The following is a 17,821-nucleotide window of genomic DNA, read 5'->3' as shown; positions in this document are numbered from 1 at the left end:
TCTCCTGAATAGAGAAAAGTGCAATAAGGATCACGTACTTTAGAGGCCAGCAACACTGAACCCCTTTGTGTGTTCTGACTGCAATTTTAGTCTTTTGATTAGGACTAGGCTTTGTGCAAGTTTGGTGCCACTGGCTTAAAAAACAGCTGTTGAAAATAATGGTCCTGAAACTCTGGAATCTGAAAAAAAAAATCAATAGATTTGAATCCAGAACCCAGACTGTCCTACCTGAAAATCAGGAATAAATGGTAAAGGTGAATCCTGGATCTGCAATTATAATGATTTCCCCCCTTAAAACACACCCCTACAAACCCCTGCATCTACTGCCAACTGAGTAGTGCAACTACTGCTGCCACCATTATTGCTGTTCGTGTTGTCATCATCTGGCTGCTGATCTGAAACCATCATCATTTTCTCTTATACTTCAATTTTATCTTATTCCTCTTATACATTTATTTCTACCCCTCCCCTCCAACACATGCTCATTTAAGGTTTAAAGTGAATTGTAAATGGGGTACCAAAACATATGGGCTTAATGTGGATTCACAGACAAGGCCTGAATTTCCTGACCTACATTCATTGGAGATGTTATATATTAGCTAGTGGTCTGTGAGTAGATCATTATGCTACAATTTCGTTTCTGACCAGTGAGTTGAATCCCAAATATGTGGAAAATTCCATGCTAATAGAAACACTGTCTGCCCTTGATCTGCAAGGAAGGAGACGGTTCTTCAGTTCATAGTGTGACTCATGTCTGCAGCATTAGGAACACGAGGAATAATGTTATTAAATGCATAAATAAAGACAGTGTCACATAGTGTCTTGTCATTTCTTGTACAGAGGAAACAAAGCAGAATAATGCCAAATTGCATTCAAGTAGTTGTTTTGGTTCCAAGTGCAGATAACCGCAGAACATAGAAGAGTATTTTGTTACCTGTTACTAAGGTTACTAAGGAACTTTCTATATAATAGGTTTTTATTGTTCAACAAATTATATCTGTTACTCAGTTACTATGGAGACGCCAAACATTTCTGAAGTCTGTGAATCTCTTTTGTAGGAAAAGCACATATTTTCGGCACTAAAGCTATAATATTTTGTTCCAGTGAAAATGTGGTTTCTGCCCTCACCCTGCATCTAACAATGTGTAAAATAAATCTATATGTATGCCGCTAGCATCTGTTGGACAATACACATGGAATCACAGTTGGTATCACAACTATCTAATTTAAAATTATTATTTACTTTATTTTTATTTGGTACTTTAAAAAAGGTTGTTTCATCCTAAATAGTTGTAGATTTGTTTTCCAAGAAACTCCCTAACACTAAACTTCCCTTCTGTAACTAACCATCATCACACACATGTACACACAAACCAGCCAACACATTTCCAAAAGGCAGGAGTCAAAGCAGGGAAAGGGAAAGGAAAATATATGAGCTGAAATGCTGAGAAGGGATAAGGAAATATGTGATTAGGTTGAGTAGGAAGAGCCAGTGGAATTTCTACCTCCTGAGAGTTCTTGTGGCTCCCCTGCTTTTATGCACTCAGATATATATACCCACTTTTATCTTGTGCAGCTGCTTAATTCACCAGTCTCTCTTACATGATGCTGTTACCTCTTTTTGCTACTACCAGACTAGATCCCTTTCGTAGGTCAAATGGTGGAACGTGGAATATGTCATGCCCTATTATCAAAGAAGATGGAATGGTGATGATGCCTTCAGGAGAGGATTTTAGCAGCCCTATCTCCCCCCAACCCCAAGTGTGCTATCTCCTGGGCAAGGGAGCAGTAAACCTACTGATAGACATAACGTTCAGCTACACTGACTTCTTACATACTTGTGGCTTAGACAGGATGTCAAAAAAATTCTAAGTTCTACCCCAATCCTGTTGAAACAGTTTAATGGTGTGGTACTCATGAGCAGATAGTAATGTTTGAAATCTCCCTAGTGTGCGTGTTGGCTCAGAGCATGGCAGCCCCACATATACCTCATGGAATAATGTAAAAAATATTATATGAGACTGGTAAGGAACTTTCACTATTATGACCACTATTCAGGCTACCAAAGTTCCATATGGACACTGAAATAAGGGAACACTCTGAAATATGGATCTCAAGGCACACTTTCTCCACAAAAGAGACCAGATGAATCCTTTCTGCATTATAGTTGTACATATTTTATAGCATGCATTTTTGTCCTCTAAAAATAAAATGACTACGGCTTGCCAAAAAGGGGCTACAATAAGGATGTATATCAACTGGCCCAGGAGTTGTATAGAAGGCAATGGAACTTTACAGCAGTCTTCTGCTAATTGAGCTTATGAAATCCAAAAAAGTGTATGGATTATTTGAATAAACCTTTCTTCTTTTAGTAAACAGTTGTTTAAAATGGCATCATCACACTATACTGAGGAGGACAACAGAGTGAGAGGAAGTTGCTATTGATTCTGCTGCACAAAGGATGCATTCAAGCTTCTGTTTAGTGACTCCCTGCTGATCCATTCCCGTTTGCCCCATGTTTTCTTCCCTGCTTTCAAAAAGCAATTTACTTTATTTCTCTGCCATGCACATAGATATTGGTTTGTCTTGTTCCAAACTCAGGAGAGTACTGTGTTGTTGTTTTTTCTCTATTTCAATTCACTTTGCAAACCCCCCAACTATTTGCTATTGATCTCCTTTGTATAAGTGAAGGATAAGTTTAGTGTTGCTGTGTAAGTATTTCAGAGTAAGTAGTAGATCAGTGTAGACCAGTCTGCAATTGAATAGTGACCTAAATGCCAGATTGCCAAATAATGAAATGTACTGTAGATAGTATTGTTCATAATATTTTATATATGTTTTTAATGCATTAGGATATTTTCTAAGTAACTAGAAGTGATAACATAAGATGAATTTTAGGGATGATTCGATGGATATTTCTAGTTGCAGTTTGGCATAGTAGGTATATGCTTCAGTGTAACACAAAAGCAAACAATCTCCCCTACACATAATTGTCACAGGTAAAATGCATTATTAATTATCGTAATCAGAATTTGTATAGTGATTTGACTCATAAACAGGACTGATCAGCAATTATTTGTATCAATCTCTTTTGTTCAAGTGACTCTTTGATTCAAGAGCAATGATTTGTAACTATCTTCTTGGTTCAAATAGATGGGAAGGTGTCTGATGATGCTTCAAGAAGGAAGTTCTGCCCTTTTGAGGGGAGGAAAAGAAAGCTCTAACTTTAAAAATAGGAGGAAACAGAAGTATGGTACATAGAATCATAGAGTTGGAAGGGACCATACAGGACATCTAGTCCAACCCCATTCATGATGAAGTCCTTATGTTTCTGAGGCAATGTTAGGCTGAACTGAAAAAGTGAGATATAAATTTCAGAATTATTAAAATGATAAAAGTTGCCAATGGCAGATAAAGAACCTTGACAGAAACCATTTGTCTGCCTGTGCTCTCTGGAGAGTACTTGGTTCTTCAAATACCAACAAGTTGGTTGTCCCTAGCCTGAGGGAAGTCTGCCTGGCCTCGACCAGGACCTGGACCCCACCTGGTGAAATCAGCTCCTGGGAGATATCAGGGCCCTGACAGAGCTTGCTCTGTTTGGCAGGGCCTGAAAGATGGAGCTCTTCCACCAGGCATTTGGTTGAGGGCAGGACATGGATATCAATGTAAGATTGGGCTCCTCCTCTAACCCTCCTTACAGTTGGATAATATAATCAAAGTGTACCTACTTAGTTTTATTAATTCTGAAAGATGATGCTGTTACTGGATTGTTGTAATTTTTTTGATACGGTTTTAATGTGTGTATACTATTTTAAACTTTCTGTGAGCCAACAAGGGCTGGCAATGCCAGGAGTGGTGGGATAAGAATTTAAAGTATAAGTAACATAAATAAAAATAAATAAATAAGTTATAGTTAATTGGTATAGGCCCCAACCTCCCTCCCTTATACCCATACACTGACCAATCACGTGTCAGTTATATTGTTACTGCTATTGTTAGAATGTTATTTTCTCTGTTTATTGCTATTATTATTACTTTTACCTTTATTTGATACTAGCTGCAAAGCCCGTTCCTAAGAACGGGCCTTGAAAGAGTCCCCTCCCCTGGCCCTTGGCCAGGCAGTTGAAGGTGGCTTTGGGCCGCAGCTCGCGGCCAGATCAAGTGGGGCAGACAGGGGCTGGCCAGCTTGTTAGCAGAGCTCCTTAGCAGTCCTTAACAAGCAATCAGCAGCCTGGGAGGCCCTCATCAGCAGGCCTAGCCTAGCAGGCCAAGAGGCCCTCGTTAGCAAGCCCTCCACCATGACCCTTTGTCCAGGGCCTCTCCCCTTACCAGCTGCTGGCTCCAGGCACTGAGGCATCTGAGAGCAAAGAGGCTAGAGTCCAGAGATAGAGGGCAGGAGATGCAGGGGGAGTGCCAATCAGGGCAAAGCTGGCTGCACCCTGATTGGCCCTATTCCAACTTGGACAGCCGGACACATCCCACCCCCTAGGCTGTTTCATAAATATAGAGAGGAACAACAATGGATAAGGATAGTCACAGAGTTCAATGCACTTTCTTTGTTTTTTGTTCCATGTGAACTGCCCTGAGCCTTAAAGGAGGGTTTTATACAAATGTAATAAATAAACAAACAAACAAACAAACAAATAAATAAATAAATAAATATGACAGTGATCAGTTTCCCTGGAGAAAATAGCTGCTTCAGAGGGTGGTCCTTCCCCTCCCCAAACCCTGTTTTCCCAAGCTCCACACCCAAGAGAGGAATATGCCTCTCTTCATTCTCACATCTTTGTGAAACACTCACTGTATCCTTGGTCAATTAAGGCTGCAGCCCCACTGTGTGAAGTAAGCTCAGAGTATCCTCCTCAGCAACCTCTAACCTCTCTCAAGCTTCATCATTAGTGAAGAGGGCTGAATCATTATTCTGTGTTACAATCAACATCCAACTGAAGTTACACTTTGCAGGCTATAGTGAAAGAGTCCAATTTCTAAATATGAATGACAAATTTGAAACAAATATCCAATAATTCATTTTGGTTAGAAATGAAGCTGGAGTCTTCTTGTGTCAGATATTAATAGAACAAACTGAATGGATTATTTTTACAGAGTTTCTTTAAAAAGGTCTCACCATTTTTCTTTCTCTGTTAGACAGGGCTATGAGGAACTGGAAAGACAACTTAAAGAGGTCTTTAAGGAAAGGAGCAATATTCTTCGCCAGCTATCAAAAACATCCAAAGAACTTGAGGGAATTAAAGTAAACCTCCAGGTAAGAATCTTCTTCTCATTTCTTAGGTTATAGTATAACTCTTTGCTTCTTTGTGATGCATGATAGTGCACATCCATGGCATTCTATAGAAACGTTGGACACCTTGTGTAGGGAGTAGGAGCTGTGTGGCAGCTGGGGACATATTGTGTAGTGGCCTGTAGAATTCACTCCCATGGTTCAATTCACATGGAACTGGGGATTCTTTAGTGGGCAGGCAGCAACACTCCCCCCCCCCCCAAATTCCCCCAGAAGGAATGATGGCAGTACACTTATGATGGCTGGGAACACTGTGTTCAGGGGCCCACAAAACCCATTGGTTCAATTTACTTCAATTAATTTTTAATGGGATAGGCTTTTTTGACAATTTTGCTATTTTGGTGTCATTTGGATTTTAAAAAGTCCAAGAGGAGGGCAACAAAAATGGTGAGGGGTTTGGAGACCAGGAAGTATGAGGAAAGGTTGAGGGAGCTTGGTCTGCTTAGCCTGGAGAGAAGGAGACTAAGAGGTGATATGACAGCCCTCTTCAAGTACTTGAAGGGCTGTCACATAGAGGATGGAGCAGAGTTGTTTTCTGTTGCCCCAAAGGGTCAGACCAAAACCAGTGGGATGAAATTAACTCAAAAGATTTTTTTTTGTTTGCTAAATATCCAGAAATTCCTGACATTTTGAGCAGTTCATCAGTGGAATAGGCTTCCTTTGTAGGTGGTGGGTTCTCCCTCTTTAGAAATTTTGAAGCAGAGTCTAGATAGCTATTTGACAGAAATACTGATTCTGTGAATTTAGGCAAATTGTAAGCAGAAGGGATTGTGTCATTGCTTGGCTCTTGTGACCCTTTCTTGTATGTCCAAAGAAATGAGAATCACCGCTTTGTGTTTGGGAGGTAAATTTCCTCCAGGCCAGACTGGCCAGTGATTCTGGCATAATTCTGGCAGGTAGTTGTGAATTTCCTGCATTCTGCATGGTATTGGACTAGATGACCCTGGAGGCCCCTTCCAACTCTATGATTCTGTGATTCTATGAAATGCAGAGTTTTTAGGGGAAAGGTAGACATTTGCATAGCTAAACAATAACTGTAAGAATAAGGAAGTTAAATGAATGCAGACAGGATTTTGTTTTTTGGTGCTATGGCTGACTGGAGCTCTGCTGCTAGGCTGCCCCTTGACCACCATTTAAAGACTCGTTAGAGAGAGATGTGGCTGTGCAGATTTGTGACCTACTTTGGGCTTCCATTCAATCTGCTTGAAAGAGTGATCTTTAGATTTGTGGGAGGACTGTGTTGTGTGAGAGGTTGGTTCAACTATCTTCATAAACAGTTGTCTCAAACTCTTGTACACATTTGTCAAGGAGTTCTAGGTAGGTATAATATTTATTAGAAGATATTTAGAAAAAATGTACTCTACAGAAATTTATCAAATACAATATGTCACTCTAGACAGGTATCACAAAAATATATAACAAATAAAACAAAACAAATATAAGCAATAAATAATACAATAAATAAGCTGTTACCCAAATTGCTGGGGATAGCAAGAGGCTGGGTAACGCAGGATCTTTACTACCAATTTTTATGGGGTCCTTTCCCTGGAAGAAACCCTTCTTAAATGAAGAAGACAAAAGCTTACACTCAGGGGATTTATTTGGGGAAAATATCAGGGTTACATTCAAAACACACACAGAAGCAGAAACATACACTAAGTTCTACAGGGGGACAAGTTCAAGATACTGCACCTTTCTTGGATCCAAGCAGCCCAGACACAGGGTTGACGACATCAGGGGGTGGACAGGATGCCGGGTGTGGACAACATAACACACACACACACACACAAACACACAGGGTGTGCGCAAGGCTTGATATAGTGTTTGAAATTCCCGGGCCAGCCCCAGAGACTGTCCACTGGGAGGTCCGTGATTGTTGATTGGTCTCTGATATTATGCGTACCTGATAGGTGAGTTTGAACTGTGATGTCACTAGAGTGGGAGGTGTGGAGTAATCTCATCAAGTGGAACAATACCTTGGCTAGGTGTAATGTGTCACTAATGGCCCTGTCTTTGTTTTATCAGGAAGGACTGGGGGAAGACATTTGGGGATAAGAGATGCTGCTAGATAGAAATTACACTGGACAAGAGAGACAAAAGAAGTTGCAGTTAGTACCTTGAAGGGATATTCCTTTCCTGTAGATAGTCTAATGGTCTTTGGTTGGGGGGGGGGGTGATTTAGATAACGTGCACATTTAGCTCAGTCAGTTGGGCAAGGAGGAAATGTAAGAAATCTAGTGAAGCCCAAACAAGATGGAGACTTAGCCTGGCTTCCTAGGTTTCTTAAGGGGCCCTACTGACTCCATAGTCAGTCTCTGCCAGGCTGGTTTCTGTGTGTGCCAACCTGCTCAGAGTCCAGTCATGGGCTTCTGTGCATGAAGGTATCTCTGTGTGAGGCACCCTTCCATTATGGGCTACCTCTCTGGTAACAAAGCTAGCTTACTGAATGAATTGAATTTATTGTTGAAGTCATAACAATCATGCAAACAAAGTGTTAAAACAGTAATACACACACATGTATGTCACAGTATAAATAACAAAATTGTAAGTGCCGAATAAAATAGAAGTGAAAAAAGAATTATGCATCAACTACAATCAGGATTCCACAACCATATCTGAAATGAACCTTTTTCTAATAATATTGGGTGAGGAAATGGAATTAGCAACCATTAAAGTGACAGGGGGAAATGTCAGCCAAAAGAATTATTATTTTATCATCATCAGATCCAGAAACTGTGGACAGTAATGTGTTCAGCCTGATTCAAACACCATTGTATAGAGGGCAAAATGGGACATAGTGGATAAGGTATTCTACTTGGTTAAGCCTGCAGAAGTTGTTTACCATTTATTTAACTATGATAATTTTATTTAAAAATTTTTCTCGTTTATTTTATCTTATGTTACACACTGCCTAGAGTCAGTTTGCTGGGATGGGTGGTATAAAAGACAAATAAATAAAGTGAAGAATGAAAGATCTATGCAAACTACTTGGAGAGAGGATGAAATGGAACAAGATCTTATAAAAATGAGAATTAATACACAACACATTGTGAACCCCCATTTACTCCAACTCTGAAATTATTACAATATAAGCCATCTGGATGTTTTACTGATCACTATCAGCATATGCTAGGCCCTTTTACCCTAAATTATGTTTCAAAGCTTCAAGCAAAAAGAACTACATTTGTTTGGTACCACTGTAGATTTTCAGAAGCAGAAGAAGAAAGCTGCTAAAGAACAAAGCTACACCTTTTTCTATTTGTTCTTGATCATCAATGGGTTATTCATAAACACAAAAAGCTTTATATCAAAAGGGTCACATTACTAGTTTGCTGCTGCAAAATGTTAAAGAACTCCCTAGTAATCTATTGTTTCTTCCTTTTTTACCAGTCTCTGAAAAATGATGAGGCATCTGCCAAAAGCGATGTGCAGAAGCTGTTGGAATTAGGCCAAAAACAAAGGTAAGATTCAGCATTTCTCTGTCTCACTTTTTTCTTTCCATGCACACCCCTAAGATTGCTGTGAAGTTCCACCTCTTTGTACTTGAACTAGTAACCACAACACAGCAGTCATGGCAAAAAATCTCCATTCAGAAGGAGCAAACCAATTTGAACTATCAGCCTTGACATCTGATACGCTTAGTGTCTTTGATCAAATGATGAGGAAACATATGTGGCTGCTCATCTATATTCAAGGGCTAGCCACAGGGAACGTTTGTTGCCCATTTTGAAACATCTACGCTGGCAGCCGGTCTGCTTCTGTGTTCAATTCAAGGTGCTGATTATTACATTAAAGCCCTTTGTCACCTGGGACCCACATATTTGAAGGATCATCTCTTTCCAGCTTGGTGTTAAGTGTGGCAGCCCCTAACCTGGAGACCAGTGTTTGATTCCGCATTCCTCCGCATTCAGCCAGCTGGGTGACCTTGTACTTCTTGCAGTACTGTTTGAGCTGTTCTCAAAGAGCAATTCTGTTAGAGCTCTCTCAGCCCCACCTACCTCACAGGGTGTCTGTTGTGGGGAGAAGAAGGTGATTGTACACTGCTTTAAGACTCCTTCAGGTAGTGAAAAGTGGGTTATAAAAACCCACGCTTCTTTCCCTGTATGTCAACTACAGTCTTCATCCATTTGTGGACTATCCTACCGCTTGATGGGCCCTGTCTGGCATCGCCCAGAACCCAAGCCTTTTCTGTCATGGTTATGTCACTGTAGAGTGTGCTCCCTGAAGAGGTGATGGGTCCCCACCTTGGAAATCATCAGTAGGCACTGCATAGAAGGTTGAATGGCAGGATATTTTAAGAGGGGGGAGATTTGGGGTTTAATATTTGATTCTGGTATTAACTAGAAATGATTTTAACTATTATTGTAATCCATATTAAACCAAGAGGAAAGTAAAGGTATAAATTTGTAATAAATATACTTGATCAAGTGAGATTGGACTGATGCATGTAGTAGACTGCAGTGATAGTGTTTTCTTAGAATGGATTGTGGGAAGGGACCATATTATTTTAATACTTCCCTATGCAAATATACCTCGAACTGAACCATAGAAGTACCAGCAAATAAAATGATTGGTGCAAAGCTGGTGATTTGTGGAGTGCTCTCCTCCATTTTGTCTCAGTCAGAAACTCTTGTTTAGAGGGGCTCTTGTTTAGCTGATCACACTGCCGTGCAGCCTCACAGAACAGCAGTAGAAGCTAGACTACTTCCCCATGTTGCCTAACCAACTGGATAGTGCTGAGTGTCTTCTGGAAAGGGTGAGCACTGCCTAGATGCTAGGCACCATTGGAATTAGCTGGGCATATCCCCGGCTGAATAACTAAGGCGTGCACTTCCCTCACTTAATTTTGTCACATGCCCTCCTGAACAAAGAGTGTTGACATGGTGTCAGGGTCCGCCGGGTCTTTGCCACGCTTCGGGTCCGCCACGTTGTTCGGTGAGGGAGACCCGGGACTAGAAGGCTTTATCTGTAGGAAACAGCGTCTCAGAATGGAGTCGGTATTCTCTCTCCCGCTCCTGGGTTCAGGGTAGTTCCGTCACTACGCCTCCAACCCCATCTCCTCATTGACGCTTCCTTAAGTAGCCTCTCTAGCCCCTGTCTCCACCCTCCGGGCTTCTCAGGCGGACCTCGCCCTTCCGGGACTTCGCGTCTCTCCGCCACCGCCCCGCCCTGGGTTTCTCCCTTGCTCTCCCCGCTTGTACTGACTGCCCCTGTGCTACCGTTTCCCCCACCCCTGGTGAACTGATTCCCCACATCACTTTATGTAAGTTTCGTATCCAAAGAGGGTCTGCCGGGATCTCTTCCTCTGGATCTTCCTTTCTTAGGTTTCCGCTCCTGTCAGCACGCTCCTTCTCCGGACCCCCCACGCTGCCCAAACTAGTCGTCCTCGACATCACCCCCCCCTCGGGTAGGGCGTCGTGGTCCTCGAAGACCCTGGAAAGATAATCAGCGTTGGTGTTACGAGCTCCAGCTCGGTGACGGATCGCAAAGTCAAAGGGCAACAATGATAAATACCATCGCAATAGTCGAGGATTCTGATCCTTCGCCCGATATAACCACAATAACGGGGCATGGTCCGTAACAAGTTGGAAGGTGTTACCTGAGAGATAGTATTGGAGAGCTCCCACCGCCCATTTGATAGCTAAAGCTTCCCTTTCGATCGCGGAGTATTTCTGTTCCGCGGGGGATAATTTCCTGCTCAGAAATAAGATAGGTACTTCACCATCCAGGGTCTCTTGGGTGAGAACGGCTCCGAGGCCCGAACCCGACGCGTCCGTCTGCACTATAAATGGCTTCTGGAAGTCGGGGTTATGCAAAGGTGTGGCATCAGCTAACTGTTTACGTAAGTCTTCAAATGCCTGTAGTCTGGTTGATGTCCATTCAATCAGGTTAGGTTGACCTTTACGTAAACAATCGGTTAAGGCACTGGCTCGGGTTGAAAAATGGGGAATAAACTTGCCATAATAACCTATCATGCCTAAAAATCTCTTAAGATGCTTTTTTGTGCCAGGGCGTGGCAGTTGTTGAATCTGTGTTATTTTGTCCGGTACGGGTCTCAGGATTCCCTTCCCTACAATGTAGCCTAAGTACTGCAACTCCTGAAACCCAATACGACTTTTCTTCGGATTTACTCGAAGACCAGCTTGCTGTAAAGCCTCTAGGACTCTCTCTAAATGTTCCAAATGTGTGGTCCAATCTGGGCTGCATATCAAAATGTCATCGATATAGGCGCACGCAAAAGTTCCACAATTGGCCAAAGCCCGATCCACCAGCCGCTGAAAGGTAGCTGCTGCTCCATGGAGCCCGAAAGGCATCATCCGGAACTGAAAGAGTCCTTGCGGAGTGGCGAATGCCGTTTTCTCCTTATCTTCCGGGGCCACAGGGACCTGCCAGTATCCTTTTGTCAGATCCAAAGCGGACAAATATCTGGCCTCCCCTAGTTGTTCAATTAGGATCTCAGCCCTGGGCATCGGATAGGCGTCAAATTGTGCAACTTGGTTTACCTCTCTGAAGTCCACGCAGAATCTTGTACTGCCATCAGGTTTGGGGACGAGCACAATAGGGCTCCTCCAGGGGCTCTGAGAAGGCTCAATCACCCCCATCCGGAGCATGTCTTCAACCTCAGATTGTACTATCGGCCACCGCTTCCGGGGTATAGGTCTCCAGGGGGCCCGTACGGTTACCCCCTCAGGCGTCCGAATTCTGTGTGTAGCTAGGTGCGTTCGTCCTGGCACGTTACTAAACACATCTTTCCATTTCTGGACTACTATCTGAGCTTCCTGAACCTGCCGGGGATCCAGCGTGATATCTATTACGGGTAGTGAATTTGGAGCGGAGTTAGTCCAGGGCCCGGCACCATCTGATAACTCTCCCGGATTCTCTGCGAGATGGACTTGATCTGGTTGTCTCTCATACCAGTGTTTCAAACTATTAACATGTAACGGTCTTCTATTACGGGGGTGTGGGCCACACTGTACCTCACATGTCACAGGACCCAATATCTTCGTGATCGTATACGGTCCTCTCCAATAGTCTCCCGCGGACGTCCCCAAGCTGTCTCTGTGTACTAACACTTCTCCCCCACTGTAAAAGTTCGCGGCTTCGCCCCCCTGTCATATCTCTGCTTTTGAGCCGTCTGGGCTTTGAGCAGATTGTCTTTGGCTCGTTGCCCTACCTCGTGTAGTCGCTGCCTCAACTGACTGACATAGTCCTTGGGCTCTCGGCCCGGGGACCTCTCTGTGGGAGCCCATTGATCTTCTACCACCTCCAAAATACCTCGGGGGTTGCGGCCGTACAGCAACTCAAATGGTGAGAAGCCCATAGAAGCTTGTGGGGTTTCTCGGATGGCAAACAAAAGCGGATCTAAATACAGATCCCACGTTCCGGCCTTTTGATAGGCGAGCCGCCGTAACATGCCTTTTATCGTCCCATTCATCCGCTCCACCAGCCCGTCGGTTTGAGGATGATGAACTGACGTGAAGATCTGTTGTATCCCAAGGGTCTGGCACACTCTCCGCATAAGTTGGGCTGTGAACGGGGAACCCCGATCTGTCAGGATTTCACGCGGTAATCCTACTTGAGAAAACAAGCGCATTAAAGTGCGAGCCACCCCGGCACTGCGCATAGTCTTCAAAGGCACCGCTTCAGGGTACCGGGTGGCATAGTCTACTATCACTAACAGGTACCGATTACCTCTTGGCGTCCGCGGCAGAGGTCCCACGAAATCCATTGCGATCCGTTCAAACGGAACCTGGATGACTGGCAACGGATGCAGAGGAGCCTTTGGGGGCCCCCGATTTGAAGTTCGTTGGCAGATGTCACATGATCTACAATAATCCCGGACATCACTCGACACTGCTGTCCAGAAAAATCGCTGTAGAACTCTGAGCAGTGTACCCCGAGAGCCTTGATGCCCTGCCCAGTTATGTTCGTGGGCACTCTCCAATACCTCTCTCCGGTATGCTAAGGGAACCAACAACTGTCTTCTCTCCACCCCCCGATCTTTCTGTAACCGATACCATACCCCTTGTTCCACTATCACCCTTGGATACCTTTCTGCTCGTCTACTATCTCTTACCTGGCCGTCTTGTACAGCCATCGCCTGTCTGAGGTCTTCTAAAGCTGGATCGTGATTCTGAGCTTCCACAAAATCCGGATCTCTGGCCCAGATTTGTTGCACGTCCGTCTCCGAATTATCTGACCCGTGCATGCCTCCCTCACCTTCTTCTTCACTGTCCTCTTCCTGAGGGTGGAGGGCAGGTTGAAGCCTCCTTGATCCCTGCCCGGAAGGTCCCTCTCCAGGATCCTCTCCCTCCTGGGCGATGCAGGTCTCCTTGGGACTATGTGCGAGACTTCTCACCAGCAGCCGCTGGAAATCCGGAGCATCCCTCCCGAACAGCAGGTCATAGGGTAATTTAGATACCTGGGCCAATTCTATAGTTTGCTCCTTTCCCAAGTAGTGCAAGGTCATCCACCGAATGGGGCATTTCTCCAGGTGCCCATGGAAACAGGCCACTCTTGTCCATCTATGTATGGGAATCCCTTCTGGTACTAGGTCCTTGCGAATCATAGAAACTGAGCTGCCACTATCCAGTAAGGCTTGGCGCAGCACCCCCTCCAAGGCTACCGGCACTATCAGGGCTGCGGGTTTCACCAGACTCTTTGCTGTCGCTGCCTGCAAGGTTTCACCCCATCCTAGATCACATTCCATGAGGGGGCATTCCTTACGGAAATGCCCCCACTGCCCGCATGTATAACAAGGACCTCTAGAGGGACCCGGGGTTAAGGGAAGAGGAGGCATGGACATTTCTCGTCCCCTCCCACTCTCCAGTCCTGGCTTCCGGGCTCGCCCTTCCATACTGGCACAGCGTCCGTCACTCGAGCCCACACTTCCTCGGCCCGGGGCCCCGGTCTTCACTCTACCCCGAGTGGCAAACTCAACTCCTCTGTTGGGAACCCCGTCCCGCAAGTGCCCTCCTGGTCTATTCCCTTCTCGCGGGGTACTCCTTTGATCGGCCGCCACAATATTCTCCAAATACTCCGTGGCCTCCTTTAGAGTAAGAGGCTTCCAGCAAGCTACCCAATGTCTTATTCGGGAAGGAAGTATGGTTAGTAATTGTTCCATTACTACAGCCTCCACAATTCTCCTACCCTCTTCCGTGGTGGGCAACAGCCACCGAGACGCTAGGTCCCGAAGCCTTGTTACTAGCGTTCTGGGTCGTTCAGTGACTTGATAGGTCACAGCCCTGAACTTCTGTCGTTGAGTCTCAGGTGTGATTTGATATCTATCCAATATAGCCTATTTCAAGGCTTCATAGGAGGCAGCATCTTCGCGGCTTAACGCTTTCATTGCGGCCTGAGCCTCTCCAATCAGATAAGGACCCAACACAAAGGGCCATTGTTCTTTCGGCCACTTCGCTGCCTCCGCAGTCCTCTCAAAAGCTTCTAAAAAAGCTTCAATGTCATCCTCTCCCGACATTTTAGTTAAAGAAAAGGTTGGAGGTTTGGGCAATAGGGCCATACCAGCTGCACCTGGGGCGATACTGCCTGCTGGCGGAGCTAAGGTAGTTATAGCTTGATGGAATCTCTGCATTAAAGCCTCCTGTGCTTCTTGGTTTTGTCTAGTTATTCGTTCCATTACCTGAGTCTGGTGCTCGGTCATCCAACGCCCGAAAGCCTCAAAGTCCATTCCAGGGCGAGTACCTTGCGTGCCCTGTTCCATGGCCGCGTCTGTACTTTCTGCCCCTCCCCCAGGAGTTTCTACTGCCTTCGTAAGGTGCCCCCTTCCTGCAGCCTCCCGTGCCGGGGCTTGAAACGTCGCCGGTCGTAATAGGGAGCCAGGAGTTGCAAACGAATGCCTGGGGGGAATGTGGGGAATTACTGGAACAAGCCGAGGCAAACCCCCGGGAATCCCCGTACGGGCCACCAATTTGTCAGGGTCCGCCGGGTCTTTGCCACGCTTCGGGTCCGCCACGTTGTTCGGTGAGGGAGACCCGGGACTAGAAGGCTTTATCTGTAGGAAACAGCGTCTCAGAATGGAGTCGGTATTCTCTCTCCCGCTCCTGGGTTCAGGGTAGTTCCGTCACTACGCCTCCAACCCCATCTCCTCATTGACGCTTCCTTAAGTAGTCTCTCTAGCCCCTGTCTCCACCCTCCAGGCTTCTCAGGCGGACCTCGCCCTTCCGGGACTTCGCGTCTCTCCGCCACCACCCCGCCCTGGGTTTCTCCCTTGCTCTCCCCGCTTGTACTGACTGCCCCTGTGCTACCGTTTCCCCCACCCCTGGTGAACTGATTCCCCACATCACTTTATGTAAGTTTCGTATCCAAAGAGGGTCTGCCGGGATCTCTTCCTCTGGATCTTCCTTTCTTAGGTTTCCGCTCCTGTCAGCACGCTCCTTCTCCGGACCCCCCACGCTGCCCAAACTAGTCGTCCTCGACACATGGTTGGAAAAAGTAAACTCTCCTCCATATACCCAGATAGGAAAACCCCTTTTTTTTCTGGGCATAAACTTTCCTGCAGGGTATAGTTTAAACAGTAGCTGTTCATCATCACCAGATACAAGTATCCAGGTATGAGTATCCATCTTACCTCCCTCCCCCCCCTCTGGTAGCAGGGGGTGGGGAGAGGTTTTCTGCCATGTTGGGGATTATGTTTTAACTGGGGTTTTTAGTGGGGTTTTTATGATATGTAACCCACCACAAGCCAATTTGGGAGTGGCGGGAAATAAATAAATTAATATAATAAATAAATATAATAGTAATATAATATATAATATATAATATATAATATATAATATATAATATATAATATATTATATATTATATATTATATATTATATATTATATTATTATTATTATTATTATTATTATTATTATTATTATTATTATTATTATTATTATTAGATTTATTTCCCGTCTCTCCCGATAGGCTCGAGGCGGGTCACAACAACTAATCCCATTAAAATTCTCATTAAAACATCAATCTACTAACATGGCGGCTAAAAATCCCATCCCTCCCCCAATTATTAAGAGGTGAAGAGGAAAGGATAGGGGAGTAGCGTACACTCCACTCCAATTATCATTATCATTATCATTATCATTATCATTATCATTATCATTATCATTATCATTATCATTATCATTATCATTATCATTATCATTATCATTATTATCATTTTAAAATATCCTAATGAATTTGAGAATAAGGATTTTAGTATTTTTGAGTGTGGAGAGGCATAATTCTTTACATACATATAACATTTGTCTTATCTGAAGCAAAGTATCTTTTCAAACTTGTCACGACCCATCCAACATTCATAAAGACTGTTACTATGCAATATATATGGAGAACATGAGTTTAGTTATTCCCAAAGATGGACCATATGATTACAGCATGTTAGGGAACAGCTTAATTTATACACTTCTTTTTCTTTGATTATGTGTTCAGGCATTTCTCAGATCTTGCAGGCAAGTTTTATGGAAACCACGTCTGCCGGTAGTCTGGAAATTAATAATTATAGACTCCCTGAAGTTAGGATCCACTGAGGTTACTGCACAACAGCTCTTTAGATGTTCATATTGAAAAAATGTCAAGACATGAAAACTGACCTGTAATTAATGCAAGGGATGCACCATATCTATTGTATGTTCCTAAGGAATATAAATCAAACAGTGCATCAAATGCTTCTTGTCAGATCCACAGTATCTCAGTCCTGAAACATTGCCTTCTGTATTCTGTGATAAATCTTCCAAATACAGAATAAGACAGGCTCTCCAATTTACCTATTGTAGGGCTATATATTGTTCAGCTGCCAGGAATCACTGCACTGCCCCTAATTGGCAATATATGCAGCTGCTCTTATGTTTAATACATGGCAGTTCCAGTCAGAATGGTCTGTCCCAGACTGGGACCTGTCAGTTTTGACTACATGTCTGTATTTAAATCCAGAGCTATTGCTTTTGTGGAAATCACCACTCCCCTTACTCAGTAGTTTTTACTCTTGCTAATTCTGTGATCTGGCATTGGCAACTGGAAGAGCATCAGTGCCTGTAAATCAGTTCAGCTCCACTGGCCAATAAAACTTTGCAGGTGTATCCAAGGTGAGCATCTGCAAACCAATTCACACAGACAGATAACGGTGATGTGAAATGGTTAGACCTATACAGCATTTGGACAAGGCAGCTGCATGGATTTCCATAACTGTGTAATTTACAACTCAGCTCACCATTAGTGAAGGCCTTTTAAACCACATTTTAGGAGCTATGAACCATAAATGTACAAAGAATTGTTGTATGCTGAAGCAATTATGCTCCCAGCTCAGTACTTGCTGAATACTACAAGGACACATATATTCATTCTCATGCGAACTAGCTCTTTGGTCCTTAACTTGAATATGGAACATACTGTTGTTTTAAATTCAGTGGAACTAAATTATACTAATTTACTGAAACTTTTTGCTTCTCAGGGCCATTCTGCACAGTGCTAATGTTGCTAAAGTGTTACCATTCTGTAAAGCTATTTTG

The 17,821-nt window shown here is 43.9% G+C and overlaps 1 protein-coding gene across 6 annotated transcripts in view; it reads left to right on the top strand.

Moving 5' to 3' along the window:
• LUZP2 (leucine zipper protein 2) overlaps positions 1 to 17,821 on the top strand; it is a 500,598-nt gene that overhangs the window by 234,848 nt on the left and 247,929 nt on the right. For all 6 annotated transcript variants that reach the window (XM_077322002.1, XM_077322001.1, XM_077322000.1 and 3 more), the window contains exons 2-3: positions 5,146 to 5,263; positions 8,690 to 8,760. In XM_077322002.1, coding sequence (XP_077178117.1) covers positions 5,146 to 5,263; positions 8,690 to 8,760 — 189 coding nt within the window. The remainder of the gene's footprint in view (positions 1 to 5,145; positions 5,264 to 8,689; positions 8,761 to 17,821) is intronic.

The sequence above is a fragment of the Paroedura picta genome, chromosome 2 (genome assembly GCF_049243985.1).
Source record: "Paroedura picta isolate Pp20150507F chromosome 2, Ppicta_v3.0, whole genome shotgun sequence".
NCBI lineage: Eukaryota > Metazoa > Chordata > Lepidosauria > Squamata > Gekkonidae > Paroedura > Paroedura picta.
This window is presented reverse-complemented; position numbering and strand designations above follow the sequence as displayed.